This window comes from Hordeum vulgare, chromosome 6H (assembly GCF_904849725.1).
Source record: "Hordeum vulgare subsp. vulgare chromosome 6H, MorexV3_pseudomolecules_assembly, whole genome shotgun sequence".
Taxonomy (NCBI): Eukaryota; Viridiplantae; Streptophyta; class Magnoliopsida; order Poales; family Poaceae; genus Hordeum; species Hordeum vulgare.
The window spans coordinates 12,303,414-12,314,850 of NC_058523.1; the positions used below are offsets into that span (position 1 = coordinate 12,303,414).

At 47.0% G+C, this 11,437-nt stretch overlaps 1 protein-coding gene across 3 annotated transcripts; it reads right to left on the reverse strand.

Moving 5' to 3' along the window:
• Window positions 1-2,318: 2,318 nt before the first annotated feature.
• LOC123404227 (receptor-like serine/threonine-protein kinase NCRK) lies at window positions 2,319-9,064 on the reverse strand. 3 transcript variants are annotated; one of them, XM_045098140.1, is made up of 7 exons: window positions 8,955-9,064; window positions 4,807-4,952; window positions 4,593-4,718; window positions 4,383-4,502; window positions 4,040-4,297; window positions 3,703-3,944; window positions 2,319-3,554 (listed from the first exon to the last, which is right to left on the reverse strand). In XM_045098140.1, exons 2-7 carry the CDS (start codon window positions 4,877-4,879, stop codon window positions 2,493-2,495), a joined length of 1,881 nt encoding a protein of 626 aa, XP_044954075.1. In that variant the 5' UTR covers window positions 4,880-4,952; window positions 8,955-9,064; the 3' UTR covers window positions 2,319-2,492. The 3 variants fall into 3 exon arrangements, with proteins under 3 accessions (XP_044954075.1, XP_044954077.1, XP_044954076.1); XM_045098142.1 differs by lacking the exon at window positions 8,955-9,064 and adding an exon at window positions 5,304-6,489 and having other exon boundaries at window positions 4,593-4,706; XM_045098141.1 differs by lacking the exon at window positions 8,955-9,064 and adding an exon at window positions 5,304-6,488.
• Between the last annotated feature and the right edge of the window lie 2,373 nt (window positions 9,065-11,437).

Below are 11,437 nucleotides of genomic sequence, written 5' to 3' on the forward strand. Positions count from 1 at the left end.
ATGAACGTTTTCTATCTTGATTATGTGCAAAATTTGTGAGAGTTCATAATTTATTTATATTTTTATGTTTGATTTTTCTTATACATATATTGGAAACCAATATAATTGTCTATCTCTTCTAAAAGGATTATTTCTAATCCTATATTTTGGCACTTGTTAATAAATACATAAGAACCAGAGTTTAGGCGATATATTGAAGGAGCTTTTTCTTTATATGTCCTGTTGCCATTTTGCACCCAAAAAAGCACATGAAATCAAATGCATTTCGACCGGTTCGTCCTAGTTCTCAATCATTTCGTGCCATCTTGTATTCATACACTAAGTGATGTTGTATGTTTAGTTGTTAAATTGATTGAATCATCACAACGTCTTCATTTTTATTTTCTTAAAATGTACTACTATTTTTTATGCCTTCTAGCATCTTATAACATTCACATTATTCCCTAACTTTATGCTATTTTAATATATATTTTCACACACTGGACGGTGACGCTGAGTATGTTGAATTTTTGAAAACTGAAATTAGTATAATATTTTGGAGTAATTTGTGTCTGCGGTATAACAAAGTAAATGAATTTTGATACATGCATTTCCTATTGGTATAACAAAGTAGATTTCTTTTAGAAAAGGAGGAAGACCCCGGGCTCTGCATTTGAGCGATGCATGCAACCATTTTATTAATTATTCATAAAGACCTTACAAAGTAATATATCAGTAAGACTGAAGCCACCTTCTAGGCAACATATATCGCTACTTCTATACAGTTGATGAAGGGATGTTGATAGTCTGGACCTAATACCAAACGGACCTCGCAGCCAAACCTAACAACTAAGACCTGAGGCCCCAACCAAGCCACGTGCCGGGTATGGGGCACCCACCGGTCTGGCGCACACTCAGAGGTCGCCGCCGTCAACTACCACCAATCCATCTTCAGAACTGTACTAACGCATCCACCTTGCCTGGTCTAACTTTCTGCTATTTTAATATATATTTTCACACACAGGACGGTGACGCTGAGTATGTTGAATTTTTGAAAGCTGAAATTAGTATAATATTTTGGAGTAATTTGTGTCTACGGTATAACAAAGTAAATGAATTTTGATACATGCATTTCATATTGGTATAACAAAGTAGATAACACAGCTAATGTGAGACCTACTTCATAATCCTACATTGCATGCCATCGACAAAGAAAAGAAAAGCACATCTCCATGTCTCAATTGTAAAGAGCATTCCAAACCATATCCAGCAACCAAACACCATCCCAACAACCACAAAATAGTACATCCACTAGTCCGTCCCTTCACCATTTCTCTCATCCGGACAATATTTTAAATAGCGGGCTATGGCAAATAGCGACGGGCCTCTAAATCAGATATAGCGAAGCTATAGCGGTTTATAGCGGGCTATTTATGAATAGCTTCATTAATTCACAACTACACAAACTATAAAATACACCAAACAATCGCAGTGGCAATGGCAAGATGCAAAGGACGTTGTGCACGTGCGACCTCCATCGGGCCCGTCCCGGTCAGGAGAAGCTATGAGGATCAATTCAACAGGAGAAAATTAGTCGGGATAAACCGTCAATGTGACATGCCAGCAGGACCTAACAATTGGAACATGCTGGTCTAGATGCTCACAAATTTTGAAGAGGATAAGTTGTGGCATAACTTTTACTAAATGGGGTAAAACAGATGAAATCTTGTTAAATGGGGCAATTAGTGTCAAGAATGTCAAAATAAAGGGTAAAAACCGGGATTTACTCTAATAAAAAAAACTAACCTATACTCTCTTTGTAAAGAATGCAATGCAAATCACCCTGGGCGTTTGGGTACCCGAACCGAATTACATCGGGTAAGGGTTCGGTTCTCATTTTTTTGACTATTCGGTTTTCGGGTTAGGGTTCTAGTCTGGAAAACCCGAAATACCCAAACTACTCAAATTATTCATACTGTCCAAAATTTTCATGCTATTATTACACTAACTTGTTACCCATACTAACTAAAATACCCACATTATCAAAAATACACATACTATCCGAGTTATTCATATCAAAAGTTGATGTATGCTCCGAATATTTTGGGTACCCGAATTACCCGAACCGAAATTTTGGGTAATTTGGGTTCGGGTATTTTTTTGATAGAAACAATTTTGGTTTCCATTTTTGAATACCCGAATTACCCATAAACCGAACTACCAGAATCGAAATAACCAAAATACCCGAACGTCTGAGGCTGAAATGCAAACCCCGTGTTGGCGCTAGCGATGGCCGTGAGGTCAAGTGAAGAGGCAAAAATAAGGAGAAAAAGGAAAGATCTTAGTAACGTTTCTTCTCAAATTGATTGATTAGGTTTTTTTTTTTGTCTGTACAAGATAAGATCGATCCCGCCATGGCGCCATGCCATGCACGCGCAGAGGATCGCAGCAGAGTTTTGATCCGATGCTGAAGTAGTTGACTATCCCTATCTACCTCTTCTACCACCCTTCCTTCACCTGTAGAGGCTCGTCGCCGTCGTCGGCTGCGTGAAAGTCTCCAGCCGCGGCTCCGTCAGGTCCACCTCCTCCTGCTCCGCCGACCGCCAGCTCCGCCCCATCGCCGTCATCATCATCGTCGCCGGTGTGCCGAAGTCCACCGCGACCTCTCCGGACACGCCGGCGCCCTTGGCACTGCTACCGTTCCCTCCATGCAGGTGATCGCGGCGACGGCCGTCGTCGCCGTCCTGCCACGCCGAGCACTCCTGCGGCCGCTCGGCACGGAACCCCGGGACGAATGCGGCTGCCGCGGCGGGCAGGTGGTGGCGGCGGCGCTTGTCGGCGAGGGGCGCGATGGTGGAGAGGATCTGGACGACCTCGGTCATGGTGGGCCTGGCCTCGGGGTCCCACTGCAGGCACTCCCTGGCGAGGTGCGCCATGATCTGCATCTCCTCGGGCGGGAACGCGCCCTTGAGCGCCGGGTCCGGCAGCTCCGCCACCACCAGCCTGCTGTCCCGCAGCCGCGACGTCGCCCACATCACCAGGCTCTCGTCCGCGCCACCGGCGCCACCGCCGCCCCTCTTGTGCACCGGCTGCCGGCCGGTGATGAGCTCCAGCACCACCACGCCGAAGCTGAACACGTCCGACTTGAGCGACGCCTTGCCGACGATGGCGTACTCGGGCGCGAAGTACCCGAAGGTGCCCAGCATGCGCGCCGGCGAGCTGGAGCAGCTCGTCACGCCGTCGTTCATCAGGCACTTGGCCATGCCCAGGTCCGTGATCCGGGCCCTGAACCGGTCGTCCAGCAGGATGTTGGTGGACTTGATGTCCCGGTGGAGGATGCGCGGCGCCGCCGCCTCGTGGAGGTACTCCAGGCCCCTCGCCGCGCCCAGCGCCACGCCGACGCGCGTCGCCCAGTCCATGGGCTTCCTGTTGAGGTCGTCCAGGCACTCCCGCAGGTTGCCGTTGGTCATGCACTCGAACACCAGCAGCCGCTCCAGCTGCCGCCCCTGCCGCTCCGAGCAGTACCCCAGCAATGGCACCACGTGGCAATGGTTCAGTCGCGATAGCAGCTCGATCTGTCAATTTGTTCATGGAGGAAGAAGATGCAGATGCCAGTTAATGTTCAGAATAGAGTGTTGCTCTTCTTCAGAGTTCAGACTTTTTTCAAAATAAGTTCAGAGTTCAACTTAATACCAGAGTAAAACAGAGCATGATTTGCAGTACCTCTGACAGGAACTCGTAGTCCTCGTCCGCGCCTCCAAGGGGACGAAGCTTCTTCACGGCTACGACTTTGCCGTCTGCGAGCTGGCCACGATACACCTTGCTCGTCCCGCCGACGCCGATGAGCTGTTCGTCGGAGAATTTCCCGGTTGCGTGGTCCAACTCCGCGTAGGAGAACCGGAGAACCACGCCGGGGAATGGGCCGTCTTCGCTCCGGGAGACGAGCGGGCAGCTGCACAAATACCCTGCGCCGCGACAGAGGAAAATCAGACTTGAAAGTTTGAAGCAAAGAACTTTGAAGCAATTCAGACAAACAACACAAAGAAATGTTTTGCCTTGCCTTTGATGACACTGAGCCCCGGTTTGGGTTTCAGCTGGGTAAGGGGAGACGACCGATGGCTGACGAGGTTCGATCTGCTGCTCCAGCTAGCGTACTTATCGAGAGAGTGCATCCGGGAACGCGGGGAGAACGCGTCCTTGCGGCGGAAGTAGTACGCCGTCGTGCCGACAAAGGCGACAGTGGTGAGAACCACACATACCAGGAGTGTTGCAATGACTGTTTTGCTAGAGAAATGCTTCCTCCCTTGTTCAGAACCTCCTGGAGAGTCAGAAGCAGGCAATGTTCAGTATACGAAGTAGATATGACAGATATGTCTGAATCAGTAGAGAAGAATGTGGTATACCGGACGTGCAGTTACAGGAAGTGAAGCAACTCCCGCTGTGCACCACGGCATGTTCTTCTTCCTGAAGGGCCTTGTCGGATCGGCACGAGCAGTTCCATGACCCTGTGCCGGCGTTTTCATCTGCAATGGCAAAGACCCAAAGTTCAGGTATCTTGGTGGCATGACTTGTTTAACTGATGATAAGCATAAATTGTGGTTCATTTCTCATACCCCGTAGGCAGTGGCACGAGGAGTCGCAACTGGATGACAGGCTGCTGTTGGAGTTAGCTTCGCCAAGTGGATGAGCGGCGCATACACAAGTCCAGCTTGTCGCTCCAGTCCCTCCTGCGGTAGTATCTGCACGTTAATGCAAGGATCGGATGCTAAATCGCATACTGTGAGTGCATTTCATACAGCACAATATGGTAGTATTCTCGATGCTTACCACAGGATGCTCCTTGTATCAGAAGTGCGCAGCTGAGGGAGGCCAGGAGAAGCTTCATGTGGAGATCCATCATCAGCTACTTTGCAGATTTGGAATGGGGCAGGAATATCAAACAGGCCCCATCCAGCGCAATCTCTGAAAGGATGCTGGCAAAATAACGATGGATGTCTGAAAATCATGGCATATTGACCAAAATGGAAAGGAAAAAAAACTAATTTGATACATGAATAGCACTATGAACAAGTAGACTTTACACTTTTGATATTGTTATAAAGAGTACACGGTTGACTATCTATCAAATTATCCCACTATATACATATATCAAGGGTAATAGATAAAACAAGCATACATCACCACAAGCATGTGCAGCTCATCCTTAACAAGTACAAAGACATATAAGATGCTGAGTCACCATTTAAAAAGTTAAAACCAGAAGGAGAATGAGTGACTCAGAAATTATACTTACAACTATCTAAGTCAATGCTAAATATAGTTACCAAGCTTGCCGAACCTACGGCACCGCCATGATCTCTCCGAGAGTTCACAGCCAGAAATCAGCTGCCTAACTTGTAAACTGCTTCAGACAAGTATCCTGGTCTGAGAGTACAACTAAAGAGGAGAGGCGGGGTTCCAAGTTATGATTAACAAAGGGGTCAGCTTATATGAAGGCAAGAGAATCCGAGCAATGAAGGGACAGAAAGCCATCAACTTCGACGACAAGAAAAGTCTTGTAAATGCACTGCACATCCATCATTGTAGTAATAAACTCAGTTCAGGACCAGCACCTCCCCTGCAAGACAGGGGACATCTCAACCCACTGCACTACATACTAATACTAGGGGGGGAAACTAAATAGGCCTGAGAGAACTAGAACTAGACCACCTGTTGTTACCAATTATAAAGGGGCTGGGCTGCATGTGCTTAACTAGGTGTGATGTTGGGATGGAGACTGTGGATTGAAAGTTGAAAGGACAACAACTGACATGATAACCATAGATGTTACGGATGCTTGGCTTGGCGGTGGTCGGAGATCTCGGTCTTTGGCAAGGTTTCTAAAACAGAGTATAGGCCAAGTTGCAGCTTATCTTCTACTTATTATTCGATGGAGAAGGAAAAATCAGAACCTTTATTTGCAGCAAGTATTTGGAGGAAATTGACAACACAACAACAGCAGGACAGGTTTTGCGAAGATGATACCATCAGTCAGTAACTTAGCACCGCAGAGCTCGAGTTAATAATGGGTTGCACTAAGATCGTCATCATCATTCTATTCCGCGATTTCCCCTCATTTTTTAATCTACAAACGCAACTTTAGCCATTGGATTCTGTCGGCAAAGGACGGCGCAGAGGCTTCTTGAGGAGATGATCAAACTTTTTATTTCATTTCAACTCATTGCTTGCTCTGATGGTTACATCTGACCTCTAGGTGCATGCTCGTGGACGTGCCATCTGCAACCACCGCTGCCTAAACTATTCCACTGCTGGCAATGTTAGTGGGCAGCAGCTTTCGCTTTGCATTTCTGAATTTCTTTTGGTGTGATACATACAAATATTAATCATAATTCGTACGTAGCTAAAGTGCTAAACTGGGTTGTTGGTTGCGGGGTACACATCGAAGACATTGTATCTAGATTCTATACCTACATTATACAATGCAGTAGCAAGGCTTGTCAATGGGGTGAAGTCGCTTCTCCTCACAAAAAAAAAAAAGATGAAGTCGCTTGACATTCTCTTGGATGGGTAGTGAGTAGTGAGCAGTAAACAATTGAGTCATGCCGAGGTTTATCTTCTTCTTTTGTTTGGGGGAAAATAGATCATATCAATCAACACATGGGAACCTGTTTCGGATCCCCCTTCGCACCGACATCGCGAGAAAACAAATTGAAAACCCCGGCTGATTGCCTCCGTGACGGCTAAGCCCGGTAGGCCAAGATGAACAATGCTGAAAGTGAAAGAAAGCAGGGGAACTTAAGACTATCCGATTCCCACCCACCCTTTTTGGTGGTGGTGGGCAGCTGCTTCTTCCCCTTTGCATTTCTGAATTTCTTTTTGGCGGTGCCGTGTGATCCGTGTAATTGTTGTAATTATTATACTCCCTTCTTTCCTAAATAATTATAGTTGGAAAGAACTAGTCTAGTTTTCCATAGCTACAACTATTTAGATACGGAGGTACAATACACTGGCAAGGTTTGTCAATGGGGTGAAGTCACTTGACATTCCATTGGGTGGGTGGGTGGCCAACAAAACAAGTGAGAAAGGGAAGCTAGAGCACAACTAGTAGCACAATGTATGCATGCCCAGATAGGTTCATCTCCTTCCCCTTTTGTTCTGAGGAAAACAACAACTACTGTAAATCAATCAACACCTGGGGCTGTTCTTCAGATCCCACACACACAGTTGTTGATTTCCGCGAAAAAGGAAAAGGAAAACCAATCAGTCGTATCGGTGACGACGGGTAGGCCAGCCAAGATGAGGAATGATGAAAAGGAAAGAAAGAGGGCCTGATATGAGTATGACACTGATAGAGATAGATAGATAGATACATGTAAACGTCGCTCATCATTGGGTTTGGTCTCAGGTCAGGTCAGGGGCAAACACGATACCCCCTCCGTTCCGTAATTAAGTGCGTCCGCATTTTTCAAGATTTAGTTTTGATCATAAATTTAACCAACGTAGACGACTGCGGTGGGAACAAAAAAATTATACCATTGAATTGATGGCGATTAAACTTAAATAGATCTTTAAAAAAGCGAGAGCAAAAATTATACCGTCGAATCAATGGCGATGAAACCTAAATCTTAAAGAAAAACACGGACGCGTTACATTACGAAACGGAAGGAGTATTGAGAAGAACCAAAAGGGGCGTGATAATCCCGGTGCCGTGCCGGCCGCCGTACGGCATGCCCGGCATTCCTCGGTGCTGGATTTTGGAGACCCGTGGCTGCCTCCTCCATGTGGCCGCGACGGAATTGGACGTCCGTTTCCCACTCCCTCTTTTTTTGCATTGAAGTAAAATGGTGATGTGAGGGGTACTGGTAGTAGTATTAAACTAATGACCTTCCTGACAGCAGGTAACACTAATACTACTCCCTCCGTCCGAAAATACTTGTCCTAAAAATAGATGTATCTAGACTTATTTTAGTTACAGATACATCCATTTTGTACATTTCAAGGACAAGTATTTCCGGACGGAGGGAGTATAAGTCTTTATAGGGATTCTACTAAAGGACTACATACAGATGTATATAGACGTATTTTAGAGTGCAGATTCATTCATTTTGCTTCGTATGTAGTCACCTAATGAAATCTCTTAAAAGACTTATAGTATTTAGGAACGAGTAGTATGTAGTACTACTACTGTAGTTAGTGTTGCAGTAAGACAGCATCCGAGGTACTAGTAGTAGTACAGCAGTGAAGGTGAAAGCAGAGGAAGGATAGAGTGGAAGAATGTACGTGACATCTTGGGTCCATGTGGGCCGGATTGCGTCGGATGCGGGGAATTCCTTGTTGGTGGCGGGGTAAAAGGAAAGAATCGCGCATTGGAGGGAGTAAATTACTGCCCCCCAGACCAGGCTAGGTACGAAGACTGAGGACCAAGAAGGAAAAGTTACTGCTACCGTCGTCGGCCCTCGAAGGGAGAAAAGAAAGTGGCAGGGCGGGAGCAGGTGGAGGACGGAATCATTCTGCGATCTTGCAGGGCAGCGGCGTGGAGGAGGAGGAGGAGATGCAGAGAGTTCGGTCGTGCATTTGAGATGCCATCTTCTTCCCCGTCCGTCAGACAGACAGTCAGACAGACGCCCCATGTTGGCAGCATGCCTGCCTGCCTGTAGCGTAGCGCGACCCTGAGGATGAAACTGAACCTGAACCCATCGATTTTCGAAAGTGAACCTGGTGAAGGGAGGGAGGTAATCTGGGGCGTGGAACTGAGGTTTTGAAAGGGTGACGGCATCAATGCCTGCTGCGCCTGCCGATGAGGAAGAGGAAGAAGAAGAAGAAGAGGAAGAGGAGAAGAAGAAGAGGGCGAAACAGGCAATGCAATGCAGGCGAGGAGCGGAGAACTCGACAAGTCGAGGGTGGCGACCATCGCAATCGACGCTACGAAGATGATAATGATGCGAGGGGGGAGAGGAGGGAGAGGGGGGAGGTACCTCGGCCGCCGGCTTTGCCTCTCTGAGCTGAGGTGAGGTGAGCTGGGCTTCATCCATGGAGGAGCCTCGCGTCCGTTGCCGTCGCCATCACCGCCCTCCGCGTGCGTGCGTGCGTGCGTGAGCGGAAGAGATGGGATGGAGCGAGGGATGGGGGCGTGGGTCTGGGGAGCGTTTCTGCTTGTCTGATGCACTCGAGTTGAATGCACTGTAGTAATAAGGCCAGCATTAATACTCCAGTTATGAGGTGAGGTGAGGGATGCGTCCGCGGCCAAGTCCACTCCTCCATCTCATCTCATCTCATCTCATCTCATCTCATCTCTTGCGCCTGTCTGTCTGTCTGTCTGTAGTCTGTACTCACGCACGACACCGCCCCCAAATTCAATCCTCCCCCACCCCCACACTCAACCCAATCATGCCAGTCACGCCAAAGATTTATGCCCCGCCGCGTACGCACGCACGCACGCACGCACGCACGCACGTCCCACCAACACGCGCCGCACCGCACCGCTTGCGGTTCCACGGGACGAAGCACGAGCACGGGCCCCGGTTGCTCCGGCAAAATCGACAAATCTGATCCCTAGGATAAAAAAAAAATACAAACCGCATTGTGTTTGAAAAAACTCGTGGGGCTGATCCTTTTGTGTAACGCCCGACACATGTGGATCGCACTATACATCCCCGTTCACGCTAGCGTCCGACCCCACCGCACCCTGAAAACGGCACACTCCATGACGTGTTTTAATGGGGCGGCAACGCCATACCCTCTTGCCGTTTCTAGCAACGCAACATAGGCTGGCGTTTCTGTCCTGTCACGCAGCGTCTCGACCAGGCCAGCAACGTAACATAGCCTGGTGTTTTTAAATAAAGAAGAAACGCCGTGGCTTGTGGCGTTTCTAAATAAAGAAGAAACATCGTGGCTTGTGGCGTTACCAAAATGATCAGCCTCGTAAAAAATTCAAATACGGTTCAGTTTGTTAAATTTTTTTTTACCCCAAGGGTCAGATTTATACCGGTTGTTCCAGCAAAATCCATTCTTCCACGACATACATACATACATCCACCCGCAAAAAAAAAAAAAAAATAGGTGGCAGTAAAAACACCGTCCACCATTCGTTCAGCTACCCCAGACCATAAAAAAGAACAGGACAAGGTAACAAACTCACTACAACACTCGTACTACTCCCTCATTTTTTAGAATTTTCATTATAAATTACATATAGATGTATACAATATATTTTTTTAAATATAGATTCACTAATTTTGCTACGTATATAATTTATAATTTTTTTTTAAAAAAAACTAGTGTTTAGAAACGATGTGAGTAGTAGTTAGTGACAATTCCCCTCTAGACCCAGATCGGGTCCCTCCCCGAGCAAACATGTCCATGTGCGCTTCAGTTGACTTACCACGCAACACCTCGGCATGTTTGCACACATTTTCTGCCTCTCACACCAGGTTAGGTTGCTTACCTTCTCTTCTCACCACCAGATGGGATCCAAAGGCAGCTCAGCCACCTCACCTGCTTCCATATCCCAGTGAAAACAAACTTCCACTTCCTTGCATCAGCAGCATCAACAGGAGCTACTATGTCATTGGCCCTGTTTGGATACTCTAGCTTAGCTAGTGGTTAGAGTTAGTTTCTAGTTCATGACTAATCCTAAACTAACTCTAGTCAAATAGGTGTTTGGATGGAAGGGTTAGATTGACAATAGATGCACTTTACGAAAAGAGAAAAGTGATTTTTAATGGGCCCCATGAAAACTAGCTCCAATTAGCATCTCTTGGTTGGTGGGAGAGAGAGAAAAATATTTTTTAATGGGCCTCATGAGAACTAGCTCCAATTAGCATCTCTTGGCTGGTGGGAGAGTGAGAAAAATATTTTTAATGGGCCCCATGAGAACTAGCTCCAATTAGCATCTCTTGGCTGGTGGGAGAGAGAGAAAAATATTTTTTAATGAACCCCATGAGAACTAGCTTCAATTAGCACCTCTTGAATGGGATAGTTTTTTTGGGTGGGTTAGATGCAACTAGCTCCAATCTAACCCTTATGTTTGGATACTTTAGGACTAGTTGAACCCAAACTAGCTCAAACTAACTCTAACCCATCGATCCAAACAGGGTCATTAAGGCCAACTCCAGCACACGACCCCAAACGGACGTTTGTTTGGGACGGGCAATGGGGCTGTGTCTGAACCTTTTCTGGATGCGGTGGTCGTGCGTCCAACGCGCGGACACATCTTTTGGTCGCATTATGTCCGTCTCCTTTTTCAAACGCAAATATTCGAATAACCACGGCCCGTATTTCATGCAAGCGCCCCTAGTTCACGCCTTCAACGCAGCCAGCCTACACAATCTCGCCGGCAACACAGCCAGCCTCCAAAATAAATAGTTTTGTCGCCGACAACACAGCCAGCGGCCCGACAACACCATGGAGGTCACGGGCATCCTGACTCTGGGTCTCCTCGGGATCGAAGGCATCGTTA